Genomic DNA, 16,981 nt, shown 5'->3' on the forward strand with positions numbered 1-16,981 from the left:
CTAACGTTACATGTCTATCTTTATTCCAGTGTTGTCATTAAAGAGGATGACTTGCAGCAGGAATATTGGTTGAAAACAGCTGGCTGTTCTTGAAACTGCTGGTCGCGACTCGTGGTAGCTAACGTTAACCAGAACGCTTGGTTCAATAACCAACTAGGAATGAATTGACTGTCCTATCTATCTGCATAACAGATAATAACGTCATGGAATCGTTTGTTCAACCCAGTGGCCAGCGAATTAACACCAGCTAAAGCTAGTGATAGATCTGGTTATTACATGGGGCTTACTCAAGAGTTAAACTGCTCACTCAGCCCTATCGTTACATTAGATAACCAACAGTTTAATCCCTAACGTTATGTGTAGCTGGCTATCTTTCAACACATACCATAACAGGATGTACCCAGCCATATTCTACCAGGTGCCGCTTTCTACCAACCTGTTACACAGCACGGAGCCAACTTGCTAACGTTAACTTGGGCAACTGCGCTCAGCATACACACACACACACACACACACACACACACACACACACACACACACACACACACACACAATATGGCATATCTAACGTTACTGCTCCAGAACAGAACCAGAACTTACCTGTCCTCGCTAACAGTGACCACTCCGTCTTTCGCGATCAAAACCGCAGCATTTACGGCATCCGAATGCCCTTTGATTGGGTTTCGCTACAAGATCCATGTTTTTAGCAGATTCAAAGCGAAAACTTTCCGTAGCAGCAAAACAAGTTCTGGGGTTCGATCAGAATGTTAACTGCGCAACTGCGAGTGGAAAGTTTCGAACACATGGTGTGAAGAAAATAGGCTATACACAACTATAATTATTATTAAAAAAAAATGTATCTACTTTTTTCTGTGATTTTTCTCCCCATCCCAATTTACCTCTCGTGCCAATTCTCCCTCCCCTGTCCTGATCGTTGCTCGCATATGCCCCCCACTGGCCGGTTGTAGGGAGGATAGAAGCCTTGCATCACATGTCCCCTCCGATACATGTGGAGGCAGCCTGTCACATCTTTTCACCTGCCAGCGCGGACTCTCATTTGGCGAGGAGTAACGTGTAGGAGGCTCACACTGCCCCCGCCATTTTCCTGACTTTGCTGTGCAGGCGCCCCAACCGACCTGTAGGAGTCGCTGTTCACAACAACCAGATTACCACCCTTCGACTTCCCACCCGCTAACTCTGCCAATTGAGTTAGTATGACGGCTGGCCCAAGCCGGAGGCAACAGCGACAGCCGGATTCGAACCCGGTGTCTCTTGCGTTGGTGACGAGCGCAATGTCCGCTGCGCCACCCAGCCGCCTATAAATATTATTATTAAAAAATAATAATAACAGCCGGTGATGCGGTAATCAGCTTGACTCTGCGGTGGGAGTGACGTGATGGCGATAATGCGGTAACCGCGGCAGCCCTTTGTACCAGAATGATGGGAAGAGAAGAGTATGGGAAAGGAAAGGAACTGCTCATGATCCAAAGCATACCACCTCATCAGTGAATCATGGTGGTTATGGCATGGGCATTTATGGCTGCCAATGGAACTGGTTCTCTTGTATTTATTGATGATGCGATTGCTGACATTCTGAAGTGTTTGGTCTGAGGGCAATATTATCTGCTCATATTCAGCCAAATTCTTCAGAACTCATTGGACGGCGGTTCATAGTGCAGCTGGACAATGACCCCAAGCATACTGCAAAAGCAATTTCTAAGGCAAATAAGTTCAAGTTTCAAGTTCAAGTTCAAGTTTCTTTATTAGTTGTCATACAGAAATACAGAATACTTTGCATGAAATGCTTCTTTCTGTTTTGCTCCTGAGTGTGCTAGAAGCTAGATAATAACAAGATAGTATAATATAAGTATAAAATAGAAAGTCAAGTACGTAAACAAGTGTAAACAACAAAAATGTTCAGTATACCTATATACAGTATGTACAGTATATACAGTGCAGGTACAGTGTAGAAATGGTGAGGTATAGCTTAGCTTGTGGTGCCACCTTGTGGTGGTGAGGTGCAATGAGGTGCAATAATTATGCAATAAGTGGGCTGTTATGCAATGGCCAAGTCAATCACCTGACCTGAATCCAATTGAGCATGCATTTAACTTGCTGAAGACAAAACTGAAGGGAAAATGCCCCAAGAACAAGCAGACGGTCACAGTAGAGAACTGGCAGAGCATCACGATCATGATTGTTAGTTTGTCCAATTACTTTTGATCCCTTAAAAATGGGTTGCATATATCACTTTTCCCAGATTTACCGTAACATATAAACTTGTATTATACTGAAATCCTTAAACTTACTACCACCCCTCTTTCTTTCTCTCTCTCTCTGCTTACAGATGGTTCCACGGGAAGATCACACGGGAGCAGGCAGAACGGCTCCTCTACCCCCCGGAGACGGGCCTGTTCCTGGTGCGGGAGAGCACCAACTACCCGGGTGACTACACGCTGTGTGTCAGCTGCGACGGCAAGGTGGAGCACTACCGCATCATCTACCACAACGGGAAGCTGACCATCGACGAGGAGGAGTACTTTGAGAACCTGATGCAGCTGGTGGAGGTAAGGAGGGATCAACTAGTGTCCTCTAGCCTGGCCCCAACCAGCTGGTGGAGGTAAGGAGGGATCAACTAGTGTCCTCTAGCCTGGCCCCAACCAGCTGGTGGAGGTAAGGAGGGATCAACTAGTGTCCTCTAGCCTGGCCCCAACCAGCTGGTGGAGGTAAGGAGGGATCAACTAGTGTCCTCTAGCCTGGCCCCAACCAGCTGGTGGAGGTAAGGAGGGATCAACTAGTGTCCTCTAGCCTGGCCCCAACCAGCTGGTGGAGGTAAGGAGGGATCAACTAGTGTCCTCTAGCCTGGCCCCAACCAGCTGGTGGAGGTAAGGAGGGATCAACTAGTGTCCTCTAGCCTGGCCCCAACCAGACCACTTTACAATGGAAGCAACAAAAGACATAACAAAACAGTTAATGGTCGAAAGCAAGAGTGAAAATGTGTGTTTTGAGGGCTGTTTTAAAGGACAGTAGGATGTTGGCAGTCTGGATGTGGCTGGGGAGGGCGTTCCAGAGGGAGGGTGTGGCTGCAGCAGGTCCAGAGCCTGGTCCTGATGGGAGTCACTAGGTTGGTATCAGCACGGGTAGGGGTGTGGCGATGGAGGAGGTCGGAGAGGTAGGGGTGTGGCGATGGAGGAGGTCGGAGAGGTAGAGGGGGGGCAGGTTGTTGAGGGTCTGATGATGAAAACCTGATGAAGGTAGTCTACAGCTGAGCGAGCAGGAGCTTGTTGTTCTTGTTTTTAATCAGAGAAAAGGTGGAAGAGTCTGTCGAGGGTCTTTGATGTAGCTGACTGAGATCGGCGAGTTTCGATAATTTTAACCATCAAGATACTGTTGTGATTGGAGCAATTTGAGTGAAGTTTCTGTAAACCAATGAAATCGGCGCATGCAGATTATGAGTACATGCATACCCACTGGGACAAATGGCAGCTAAAATTCCAGTTTTGACATCCTACAGCTTAGCTGCAAGGCAAAGTACCCTCTCCCCTGAATGGGAAATGCACAGAGCTCGGTTTAGTTTTCTGAGCTCCATTGTTAGCGTCACTGCCGGTCGCAGAGCTGTCATTCAGGCATCACTCTAAATAGGATTCAGACCATCAATGATTCTGGCTTAACAAAACAATACAATTCCAGTTTTATTCTACCACGACAGCTGTGTGTTCCATCCTTTGCTGTAGCCCCTCCCCCCAGTTCTCATTACAATCCCAACTGTTAATTGGAGTTGTGTCCCTCTCATGCATCTGTACTGATAGTGGTCACCAGTAGGGATGCAACTGATTCCGCTTTTTCACTAAACCGAGTCCCAACCCAAGGATAATGAAAGACCCCCACCACCCCAATAACAGCCTGTTCCAGCTGCTGAGGTCAGGCAGACGCCTGTGAACCCCAGCTACTAGGACGGAGAGGCTTAGGCTCAGCTTCTTCCCCCAGGCCATCAGAGCCTTGAACAATGAACATTGAGAGACACAGAAACTGAACTATCCACACACAAGCACACACAAGCACACACAAGACACGCACGCTGAGCATGCTCACACACTAGCAGCCACTTTAACACTCATGCCGCACACACGCACACTTATGGCCAGAGGAAAGGCCACTTTAAATTAGTAAAACAACAGGAACAGTGTATTGCACTACTAAAGCTACCTAGCATGTCCTATATGCTCTGTAAATACTATGTACAGATACCGAGATGGCACACCATGTTACCTGTTTATTGCACTGTTGTTTTATTGGATTCTATTATATGTTGTACCACTGTATTTTTATTGGATTCTATTATATGTTGTACCACTGTATTGCACATCGTCGCGGGCAAGACCAGCCGCATTTCATTGTATACCTGTATGCCGTGACAATTAAAACTCTTGACTTGACTTGACTTGAACCCATTACATTTACTGAATAGTATAGACTTAATTTAAGTTGTATTTCATTGTACATCCTCGTGGGGAGATTCCTCCTTTGCATTTGATCCCATCCTGACTACTTACAGTAGGAGCCGTGGGCAGCCACACACAGGCTCCTGGGGACCGACTCCAGGTGTAATGTCAGTACCAGAAGTATACCTCTCTCTTAGACCATTACTGGTACTTTTGTTTCGCCATTGGAAAGATCCAACATCTTTCCACATGTGTCAGAAATGCAGAGAAAGCTGGGTTCATTGCTTTTGGCAGAGTCTCCAATGAATACAAAATACAATGAATACAAAAGCCTCCCTCTGCATTTGTTTGTCCTTATCTAAATTCAGCATAAGAATCTGATCTGGGGTCAGTGACCAGTAAACACTCTCCATGACCTTATTCTAATGAACAGACTGAAGCCGACTGTAGATCAGTCCTCCCACTTTGAGAGGCTCTGTATGAATATGGGCCCTGGGTCCCCCACTAATACTCACTCTTATTCAGTCTCTCTCTCTGCCTCCTTCTATTATCTATCTCTGCTAGAGATTTGCCAGTTCAAGAGGAGGGCAGAGAGAGAAAGAGAGGAAGGAGGAGGAGAAGGATGGGGAGGGGTTAGTCGTGTTTCATCTTAACAGTAAACAATCTCAGGATCTCTCTCTCTCTCTCTCTCTGTTATCTATCAGTTTTAATTAAAGCTCCCCCCCCCCCCCCCCCCCCATGGGACGTGGACATGATTGAGGAATGTGCAAACTGGCACTGGCTAAAGAACCATCTATCTCCCTAATTCACTCTTATTATTGCTCTACCACAATCCCTCTCTCCCTTTCCTCCCTGCTCTCTCTCCCTCCCTCTCTCTGGCTCTGTTTCTCTCTGGATAATAGCCTATGACTGAATTCCTTACATTCTTGTGTGTGTGTTTTCGACTGGTTTGCTGTTCCCCCTGTTGTCTCTGACTGGCCTGTCACAACATGGGCTGTCCACACACAGTGGGCGGGCAAGCTCAGCACTATGTTAAACCCACTGCCCCACACTGTTGGTCAACACTTAGACCATGGTGCTAACTAACCATACACAGGGTTGCTTACTTGCTTTCCATGGGAATTCATTCATTCATTCTTTATTTTCAATGACGTCGGGCATAATACATAGAAAATACAATAGATATACAAAAGAGTATACACGATCAACACAGCTGCAGGTTATGGTGGTATGGTTGGTAATTAAGGATTTTTAACTGACCAATGATACAAAGATATTGAGTCTTCGAGTTTGTTGTATGATGTTCCATGTGTCAGGAGCACAGAAGCTTAAAGCATAATTCCCAAGTCCAGTACAATGGAAATATAGGGTTATTTCGCATAGGCTGTATTTACCATGTCACATGCAGATAGAAACATAAACCTTTTATGATATCATAAGCAGACATAATTGCAAACCCTTTAGAAATGACAAAAAAAACTATTTAGTTTAAGTTTAATTCTTTTCATTCAGATACCTGGATGTGAAAGGTCAAATGACCCCTTTGAAAATAGCTGTTGCCAATTCTTTACCTCAACATTTTGCTTAGTCCTTTTACAGGTAAGAATGCTATGATTGGTATCTACAGATTCCTCAAGGTCTCTAGTCTCATACGATTCAAGTTCTTTATTTGTGAAATACACAACAATACAGGGCATTGCAGGTAATGAAATTCTTGTGTTTTGAGCTCGGTCTCAACAGCACAATAGACCTGTCGCTAAACCACGCCCCAAAATAGAATTTGTCCAATCATATCACAGCAAAATCCTCGCTGCACAAACCTCGGTCAACTAGGATTGTAGGCTGTATCAAACCAGACGGCTTTGATCGAAACCACTGTCAAGAGTTCAGTTTTATGTTATTATCTACATAATATCCGATGGTGAAACGCTGTGCGTGGGGTACCTGTAATTCGGACACCAGGTACCCTGAAAGACTGGATGGAGGAGTATATTTCAAACCTTTTCCGAAGCCTAAACGAAAACTAGAGAGTGCAAGCGGTGGATTCTACTGTGTCGTCGACCACATACACAAATGAATGTGAAGACCATTACCAAGGACACTTATGTTTGCTCAAAGGTAAGGTCAATTCATAAAGACATAATATTTGACGGCATGTATTAGAAACGTAGACCAAACTATTAGTTTGCTAACGTTTGACTTTGACTGGGAACTAGCTATTGTATATCCAGCCTAGTTAGCTAAAGTTAGCAGCTACCATTACCAAGGACACTTATATGTTTGCTCAAAGGTAAGGTCAATTCATAAAGACATAATATTTGACGACATGTATTAGAAACGTAGACCAAACTATTAGTTTGCTAACGTTTGACTTTGACTGCAAACTAGCTATCGTATATCCAGCCCAGTTAGCTAACGTTAGCAGCAGTCATTTACGGTCGGCTTAGCTTGACCGAGTTTTCAAAGGGGGCGTGGTTTAGCGACAGGTCTATTAAGAAACGTCAATGAATACAAGAATGGTAACAATAAGTAGTAGTAGTAAGATCAAATAAAATATAAAATGAGGTAAGATAAAATAGTCAATTATTTACAGAAAGTGTCTTGCGTGTAGTGTATTTGCATGTTAACGTGCTGTGTGTGTGTGTGTGTGTCCAACAACAATAAGTAGCAGTAGTAGTATGATAAATACAATTAAATATCAAAATGAGGTAAAAGTTTAAACTGAGCCTGAAATATAAAATGCTCTACACATGTGATGGAAGAGTGCTCTACACATGTGATGGAAGAGTGCTCTACACATGTGATGGAAGAGTGCTCTACACATGTGATGGGAGAGTGCTCTACACATGTGATGGAAGACAGGCATTAAAGCATTCCGTCTTGAGACTGATTTCCGTCTATTTGATTATATTTATATAATATTTTAATTTATATTACATTTTTTGTATTATATAAAGTTTGCCAATAGCGATGTATCAGTAGTATTGGCACTGGTAGTAGTCGTAATAGTAATCCAGTCTATTTTTTTTTTCTTCTAAAAAAATAAACTAGTTCAACACAGGCAACCACTTTTGCTTAATTTCTTTGATGGCTCAAATGTATCTAGTGTCTAGTCGATTTTGTGTTTCGAGCACAAAGATCATCATAGATCTAGCCTCTTAATTTTGCTCTCAAAGTGCACCAGATTGATGCATTTAACTTTAAAACGTAAAAAAAAAAAATCCGAGGGGGCATGCCCCCGGACCCCTCTGGAGGGGCAGAGGTTCACCCACCACCACAGTCTCACTAAATCCTGTGGGAAACACTGAGGATTCACATTTTACGGCTGTGGGTAGGGCGTTCCACATTGTTGTGGCATAATTGCGAAACGTGTTTAGTCCCTTGTTTGTATGATAACAAGCCGTTTAGTTCATGGTTCAAAGTAATGGGGAAAGGGTGCTAGCTCGTCATCAATCAGAAGCTAGCCACAAGACTTGCATTCACGCTCTCCAGCACACAGCCTCCCTGCCTGGCACAACAACCACAACAGTAGGGTCTATAGTCACAGTCAGGACAGTAGCTCTACAAGTAGGCTCCCTTAAAACGCTAACGCGATTAAAAAAAAATACAGTGGAGGTTAAAATAAGAATAGACTTGGCCTGAAAAAAAGTTCAGTCAGGAGATTTTTTTTGCTTTAATCCCTGGATGGAAGAGTGCTCTACACATGTGATGGGAGAGTGCTCTACACATGTGATGGAAGAGTGCTCTACACATGTGATGAAGAGTGCTCTACACAAGTGATGAAGAGTGCTCTACACATGTGATGGAAGAGTGCTCTACACATGTGATGAAGAGTGCTCTACACATGTGATGAAAGAGTGCTCTACACATGTGATGAAGAGTGCTCTACACATGTGATGGAAGAGTGCTCTACACATGTGATGAAGAGTGCTCTACACATGTGATGAAAGAGTGCTCTACACATGTGATGGAAGAGTGTTCTGCACATGTGATGAAGAGTGCTCTACACATGTGATGGAAGAGTGCTCTACACATGTGATGAAGAGTGCTCTACACATGTGATGAAGAGTGCTCTACACATGTGATGGGAGAGTGCTCTACACATGTGATGGGAGAGTGCTCTACACATGTGATGGAAGAGTGCTCTACACATGTGATGAAGAGTGCTCTACACATGTGATGGGAGAGTGCTCTACACATGTGATGAAAGAGTGCTCTACACATGTGATGGAAGAGTGCTCTACACATGTGATGAAGAGTGCTCTACACATGTGATGGAAGAGTGCTCTACACATGTGATGGAAGAGTGCTCTACACATGTGATGGGAGAGTGCTCTACACATGTGATGGAAGAGTGTTCTGCACATGTGATGAAGAGTGCTCTACACATGTGATGGGAGAGTGATCTACACATGTGATGGAAGAGTGCTCTACACATGTGATGAAAGAGTGTTCTATACAAGTGATGGGAGAGTGTTCTACACAAGTGATGGAAGAGTGCTCTACACATGTGATGAAGAGTGCTCTACACATGTGATGAAGAGTGCTCTACACATGTGATGAAGAGTGCTCTACACATGTGATGGAAGAGTGCTCTACACATGTGATGGAAGAGTGCTCTACACATGTGATGGAAGAGTGCTCTACACATGTGATGGGAGAGTGTTCTACACAAGTGATGGGAGAGTGCTCTACACATGTGATGAGAGAGTGCTCTACACATGTGATGGAAGAGGGCTCTGCACATGTGATGGGATGCTGGCAGGCAGAAAACTGTCTGCAGGCAGAGGGCTATAATTCTACTGAATTTCCATTAAATGTGATGTTGGCAACTATTTGTACGTGGAGGAGTTTATTGCACATTGAATGCACAGGTCAGGGTTGCAGTTCAACACAATTCCCGTTAAATGTGGATATTTCCACCAAAACATAACACAAGACCTAGTATTGCCTCATGTGTATTTCCCCCAAATAATACGTTTATTATTATTCATTATTGTTCATTATTTTAAGATTTGTATTTGAAATTGGGCAACATTTGTCAAAGTCCACACACACACACACAACACACACACACACACACACACACACACACACACACACACACACACACACACACACACACACACACACACACACACACACACGTCCAGTAATGAAGGACTGGTGCAGTAGTTGAGGCATAACACATGTGGATGTTGTCAATGTTGCTCTCAAGATGTTTTTTTCGTAGCAAAGCTCAGGGACCTGTGCTTGAACTATGACCTCTGCCAGTGGGTCTTGGACTTCCTGACAGGAAGACCCCAGGTAGTGAGAGCAGGCAACTACATCTCCTCATCCATCACTCTCAACACAGGGGCCCCCCAGGGCTGTGTTCTGAGCCCCCTCCTCTACTCGCTGTACACACATGACTGTACAGTGTGGCACAGCGGAACAACACAATTATCAAGTTTGCTGACGACACAGTAGTGGTGGGCCTGATCTCTGCAAACGACGAGAGGGCCTACCTGGAAGAGGTAGAGGACCTGGCGCGGTGATGTCGGGAGAACAGCCTCTCCCTGAACGTCAGCAAAACGAAAGAGATGATTGTGGACTTTAGGAGGTCGGGGCCAGGGACTACAGCCCCCTCAGCATCGACGGGGCACAGGTCAAGAGAGTGAGCAGTTTTAAGTACCTCGGGAGTCCACATATCCGAGGACTTGACATGGACCACACACATTGACAGTGTAGTGAAGAAGGCACGGCAACACCTCTACTTCCTTAGGCGCCTAGGGAAGTTCAAAATGAGTCAGAAGATCCTCAAGAGAGCATCCTGACTGGTAACATCACCTCCTGGTTTGGGAATAGCACCGCACAAGACCGCAACAGACTACAGAGAGTGGCCCGTTCAGCCCGAGCGCACAATTGGAGGTGGGCTTCCCACTCTCCAAGACATTTACAACAAGCGGTGCAGGGCCAAGGCTAAGAGAATAATCAAAGACTCTAGTCACCCAAACAACTGCCTCTTTGAACTGCTGCGGTCAGGCAAGCGCTACCGGAGCCTTATGGCCAGTACAGAGAGACTCAGAAGGAGCTTCTATCCCCAGGCCATCAGGATGCTCAATGACAATGACACTATGTAACAACCCATCGTCTACACACACTGCACACACATCCACATGTACACACTCACCTTACCACTCACTTTAGACACTTTAACACACTTTATATGTATCTATTATTAAAGAGATTTGCACCACATTCATACCTCATTTGCATCCTACCCCAAGTTTTGTACCTCTGCATTCTACCTCACTGTTGCTCATTTTACTCTGTATTGTATATATGTATATTGACTTTTTACTTCTTAATTTTTTTACTTACTTTCTCTTTACTGTATGTAGCACACTCTCTGGGGCTCATAAGAAACAGGCATTTTATTATAAAGTATACTGTATTTTGTTTTGACAAATAAAAACAAACTTGAACTTTTTGTCCATTAACCAGATAGCTTTGCATCGCCCCTTGGGCCGTTTGTTAGGATTTAGAAAATCGATGTGCGAACGTGATAACGGGACAAACTTAATTTACCCCCAACTCCTCTGAGAATACCCCGGTCTGTGTGAGTGAGGTAGTTCTACATGTGTTGACATGAAGCTCTTATGAGCCATGTTCACACTACCCCCCCCCCCCCCCCCCTTGGAGTATATAAAGCAGTTCTAGCCATTCCTGCCCCATGCTGCCCCCTGGTGGTGCTGAGGCAAACACACACTCACACACACAAAGGCTAATTTGCTGTAATCGGAGCAAGTCCGGTTTGTTGCTGTGGGGGGAGCTGTTTGTCCGGAAGAACAGATGAGATGAGGTGGTCTTGACTCTGGCTCGTGTGTTGCTGTTTATCTAGGGAGAGGGGGCTAGGGTGAAGGGTCAACAGCCGTGACCTCTCTCACACCCACACACTCCTCAACCCGCTTGTTCACACAATACATTCCCGTCTCCTACCCAGAGCAGTAGTTAGTCAGCAGGTATTAGATGTAGATTAGAAGTCCATGTTGTGACCTTGAGATCTTTGTGGCTCTGTTCTCCAGTCCTCTCTCTGACCCTCCCAGACTGTCTACCTCTCATACTTGGATGTTGCTTTAGTATAAATTACATGTAACTTTGTTTTCCAAATGGTCGAGATGAGCACTGGAGCAGAGGATCTTAATTATTTTTCAACCTTGGATGATGTAGAAGTAGAAAGCTTTATTGTCATTGCACAATACAGTACAGCAGAATTTGTTTGTGCAGCACCTAAAAGAACGATACCTACATACACACACTACCACACAACACATCCATGATGTACCCATAGACACACTACCATACAATATGGTGGTGCGCATAGACGCAGCGGCTCTGTGCTCCCTAAAGCGTTACTGTGTGTGCTTGTTAATTGTATATGTGACAATGATGATAGATTAGTTTTTTTACCTGGAGTGTTCCCAAGGGGATTAATAAAGGAACACTTGACTTGACTTTGAATCAAGGTTCATGAAAACAAACATTACTATGATTTTGTTGTTATGCAAGGTGCCAGTATAAGTATGACTGGTTTTGTTGTCATGCGATATCAACCGATACCGATATATGCAGGGTTCCCCCCCCCCCCCCCCCAAAAACGGAATAATTTCAGGTAATTAACATTACATATCTCTTGTTGTGTAATTAACACAACATTATGCATACTTTGACAATAAATAAAATAATAATTTGTTCTTACTTGCTTGCCTGGGTAAATAACGGTTAAATAAATGTAAAAAATTAATTAAAGAAATTGAATATGACAATATCACATTTTTATGCCAATATCGGTAGGCCGATAATATCGGACATCCCTAAGTATAAGTATGACTGGTTTTGTTGTCATGCGAGGTGCCAGTATAAGTATGACTGGTTTTGTTGTCATGCGAGGTGCCAGTATAAGTATGACTGGTTTTGTTGTCATGCAAGGTGCCAATATGAATGCCTGCGGCCCATTTTTAACATCAGGTATTCTGTCAACAAGAGTCAACATTATCACAATATTTGTGCTTTGTTCTTCTCAGATGTAAGTTGATAAAGCAATTCCTGATGATTTAAAGCAGAAACTCCCACTATTGCTTTCAGTGTTATATTGAGGTCACAGGAAAAGCTACCGTGTGGTGTGCACAAGACATCGTCTTGTTTAGTTTTCTTTTTAGTGTCTTCTACATTTTGTGTAGAATGTTAATCAAGTCTAATTTAACTCAATGGACGCCACGCAGTTGAGCATCATTTGTACTTACCACGCCAAGCTCTAAGAGATAGGAATAAGTGGCGGTGTTTGCAGGGCTATAACTATATTCTATATTATAGCTATGGATACAATACTATGGCCCATTTGACATCGACTATCTATCGTTCAATATGTGTTAAAGAAATAATTGTTTCATCCATACATTCCCGTTTTTCTACCGTGGTGAATATGAGTATAGTTTGAGTAATCCTGTCTAATCCCAGAAAACGACGCTATGCAGCAATACCTGCATTTCACAAAAAAAATTGCTGTTTCTCGCCTGTACACGCTACTATTTTGAAATCAAATCTATATTATCGGTATTATGTTTCATCATGAATGCATGAAAGGGTGGGGGGGGGGTCGTTTTTGATGCTTTGATCGTCACCAACGGCACACGTTGTGGAGTAACATTACACATATGTTGTGATCGAAGTGAAGTCATGGTTGGATCACAGCAGGATTGATACCATATAGCCAGGGCCGCCTCAGGGGGTGTGCGAGCAGTGCGGTCGCACAGGGCCTCGCGGGAAGGGGGACCTCGCACAATTTTTTTTTTTTTTTTTTTTGCGAGGCCCCCCTTCCCGCGAGGCCCTTTTTCATCACAGCCCTAAAATCTAGTTTTGCTTATATGCTTATATATTTCACATTAGACACGTTTGTAGAATGTGTCTGACTTGTTCCTGGCTCTGAGGCTCTGCAGGGCAGCTCTGAGGCTCTGCAGGCAGCAGAATTGGTTTCAATGAGGGGAGGGGTTACAGGTAAGGTAGCGTCTGTTGAGTTCATTGTGTGTGTCTGTGTGCGTGCCGGGGGGGGGGGGGGGGGGGTCGCTCATGACGCTCATGACCGACCCATCACTAGCGTCTGACTATTTCGCGCGTGCAGCATTGGAGGTTATGCCAGCCAAGATGAAGAGGACATCGTTCGGCAGATGGACTGAAGATGAAAGTTGTTGCATGTTAGACAGTTCAGTCAGGCTAGCCATCCCGGCTAAAGACAGGGACAGCTAGTTAGCTTTAGCTACGTTATAATATTGAGTCCTAACGTGTGGTTCAGTCGGGATATAGCCATGATGATGTCGGCTAGTAGCTAGCTTAGCTAAAGGCTAACTAGCGTTAGCTAACCTAGAGACAGCGCGTGCAGCATTGTTATGCCAAGATGAAGAGGATGGTCGTTCGGCAGATGAACTTCGTCAACTCCACGCGGTTGTCTCCATCCTCTTGGACGTTTGGTGAGTTTTTAATGCACTCTATTCTATTCCCGCCGTGGATATCTCTCTCTCTCTCTCTGGAGCCAAACGGGCCGACTAGCTGTTGTAGTTCTAGTAGCTAACGGTGTGTGGCCTGGTGTCAGCACCTGTATTGCTTTTCTCATGTTGTACAGTTTTTCAGTGGTAGCCGCATAGCTTGCTTCTGCGTTAGCTAATGGTTAGCGATAGCCGGGTTGAGCTAACTGTTAGCCAGTTAGCTGTTTAGCTACGACGTTAGCTGCCGGCTGCGCTCGCCTGGGAACGTTAGTTTGATGCTATCAGTTAGCCTAGAGTTAGCTGTTAGCTTGTGCTACGACCATTGACATTAGCCGTGAGAATAGCAGGGGGCCCTGGCACTCTGACTACGACATCATCTTTGACAGAAGATGTAGTCGGGCCTGCACCATGACAAGGCTCCGGCCATAGCTTCTTTTTGTCCCGCCAGCGAGAGGCCTTTCGTCAACGTGGAGACCTGTGTTGCGGCCTTTCTCCCTGTGTTCCTTGGTGCAGGTAAGATGTCCATTGGACATTACCCCACTCTTCCTTCCTTCCCCTCCCGAATGTTTTGTTAATAACGATGTTTTTTTCCAGGCAAAACATATGTTACTTCACAACATTTGGAGATACGACATGTGCTGTGTGTGAATTGTCTTGGTCGTTTGTGTAGCTTGGGTAGCGTTGGCCAAAGCTGTGTGTGGCCTGGTGTCAGTACCTGGCTACTCTATTTGCAGTTAGCTGATGTCGGCCATTGCGTTTAAATCTCGCACAGGGCCTCGCATTTCTCCCAGGCGGCCCTGCATATAGCCCTTGCCTTCACTAGGATATACCCCAAAAAGAATATTCCAATTATCTGATTGCGAGTCCCAGTATTGGTGTCGATCATGTCGCCAACATAATCCACCACACATCATGCACCGGGAGCATTTCACGCTTCTCAATCCGATCGGGACAACCGCTCCACTTGCCCGACAAAGAAAAGTCTGACCGAAAACTTTTGATCGACGCACAGGCCAAGATATAATGTTTCAAAGGGTGCACGATACTGCCACCTGGGTGGAAGCGGCCGGTATTGCACTTTGGCATTCTCAGGATGATTCCCATGTTAACCCAGAGTCCGTGGGCCTGTAATAAATGGAAATATCGAATAAAAGAAATAACGATGAAAACCCGACTATACTCGGGTTTTCGGGGGTCCTGGCGCTCAACGCATGGCGAGATAACCCAACTATCATCGGGTCTGGTGCTGATTGAGTTAAAGGGGCACTTCACCAAAAAGATGTATTTTTTTTGTATATAATCTCACACACAAACAGTTTTGTACACATTAATTTAGTTTGACAGTTATTGAGAGTGATGTGAAATGATGTCATCAGGGACATTGAATCCTTGTGTTGTGTTAATTATAGCACCATGAAATTATGTAGATGAAAAAATAGCAATACCTTGTCTTATAGGGACTGCTACCTAATTTCATTGAGCTGTAATTAACACAACACAAGGATTCAATGTCCCCGATGACATCACTGGTGGCCATATTCAAACTAATTTACTCTTAATAAGTGAACCCTTGCACTGAAGAACCATATGTCTGTTTTGAAATTCTTTGGACAGCCTATGTACAGTATTTGTTTTAAAATCGATCCAAATCACTCGGAGCATGAATGTGGTATATAACCAGAAAGTACACAGTATCTACTGTATTTTTAACTATGAATTAACATAATTAGATAATAAAGTGTGAAAACATTGTTCCTCTGAAAATGGATTGATATAGTTCTTCGTCTGAGGTGCTCAACTGTCAACAGTAAATGAATGTGTGCAAAACTGTTTTTCGATGTGTGTGAGATTATATACAAAATATACAGTAGTAAGTTATGCCAAGTCAGTGTGGATGCAGTCTCTCTCTCTCTCTCTCTCTCTCTCTCCTCTCTCGCTCTCTCTCTCTCTCTCTCTCTCTCTCTCTCTCTCTCTCTCTCTCTCTCTCTCACACACACCATACACGCACACACACAGTCTGTCTAGTGTTTTTTTGTTGTTGTTTTTTACAGCACTTTCAGGCCTATATACCCCAGAAAGACCTGCCAATTCTGCAAGGATTCATTGTGCCAGATGGGCCTAAACTGATAACTTACCGTAACTGAAATACGAGAGATACGGTAGTTCTTTGCAAATACTTTGAGAAGAATATTTCAGGACATTTTACTAACACTGCTACACATTACTGTATTATTTTCACTAGTGGTGAGGAGAGAATGGAAGAGAATAGTATTTTCTGGCCCGTTTCACCCCAATTGTGTCAGATTGGCCATGCAGTGGCCCAGTGTCTCTCTTGCTGAAGATTGTTCACGCACTGGGGCCTATCAATAGAGCGGGGTTTCTGCATCAATATATTTTACAGCTCTCTCCTTTCACACCACACTTGAAAACTACCAAAAGATCAGGCTTTCCTGGCATTGAAATGGTAACTAACTTGATTTGGGAAGGGGGGGCAGCGGGACACACACACTCTCTCTCTCTCTCTCTCTCTCTCTCTCTCTCTCTCTCTCTCTCTCTCCTCTCTCTCTCTCTCTCTCTCTCTCTCTCTCTCTCTCTCTCTCTCTCTCTCTCTCTCTCTCTCTCTCTCTCGTCTCTCTCTCTCTCTCTCTCTCTCTCTCTCTCTCTCTCTCTCTCTTTATTTGAGGTGTTTTTTAATATACCAGTATACAGTATCTGATTGGTTTATGGTCTCATTATTATTATTATTATTCATAATAATAAACATTATAAAGTTGTTGCATTTGCAACAATAAAGGCATTTTAGCATGAATCTCTCACTCATACTCTCATTATCTCATTGATCTCTCTCTCTCTCTCCCCACAGCACTACACCAAAGACGCTGATGGTCTGTGCACCAGACTCATGAAACCCAAGCTGATGGAGGGAACAGTAGCAGCGCAGGACGAGTTCTCCAGGAGTAAGAAGCTCCACTCGGCTCACTAACACCACCAAGTCCTTCTCACTTCCTGTACTGCGTC

General features: G+C 44.3%; 1 protein-coding gene across 2 annotated transcripts in view; it reads left to right on the forward strand.

The window, feature by feature from the left end:
• The window catches only part of cskl (c-src tyrosine kinase-like), a 162,172-nt gene that overhangs the window by 114,292 nt on the left and 30,899 nt on the right, over window positions 1–16,981 (forward strand). For both annotated transcript variants that reach the window (XM_084337229.1, XM_084337230.1), the window contains exons 5-6: window positions 2,348–2,567; window positions 16,827–16,920. In XM_084337229.1, the coding sequence (XP_084193355.1) occupies window positions 2,348–2,567; window positions 16,827–16,920 (314 nt within the window). The remainder of the gene's footprint in view (window positions 1–2,347; window positions 2,568–16,826; window positions 16,921–16,981) is intronic.

The sequence above is a fragment of the Notolepis coatsorum genome (genome assembly GCF_963971535.1).
Source record: "Notolepis coatsorum genome assembly, chromosome: 20".
In the NCBI taxonomy this organism is placed as follows: domain Eukaryota; kingdom Metazoa; phylum Chordata; class Actinopteri; order Aulopiformes; family Paralepididae; genus Notolepis; species Notolepis coatsorum.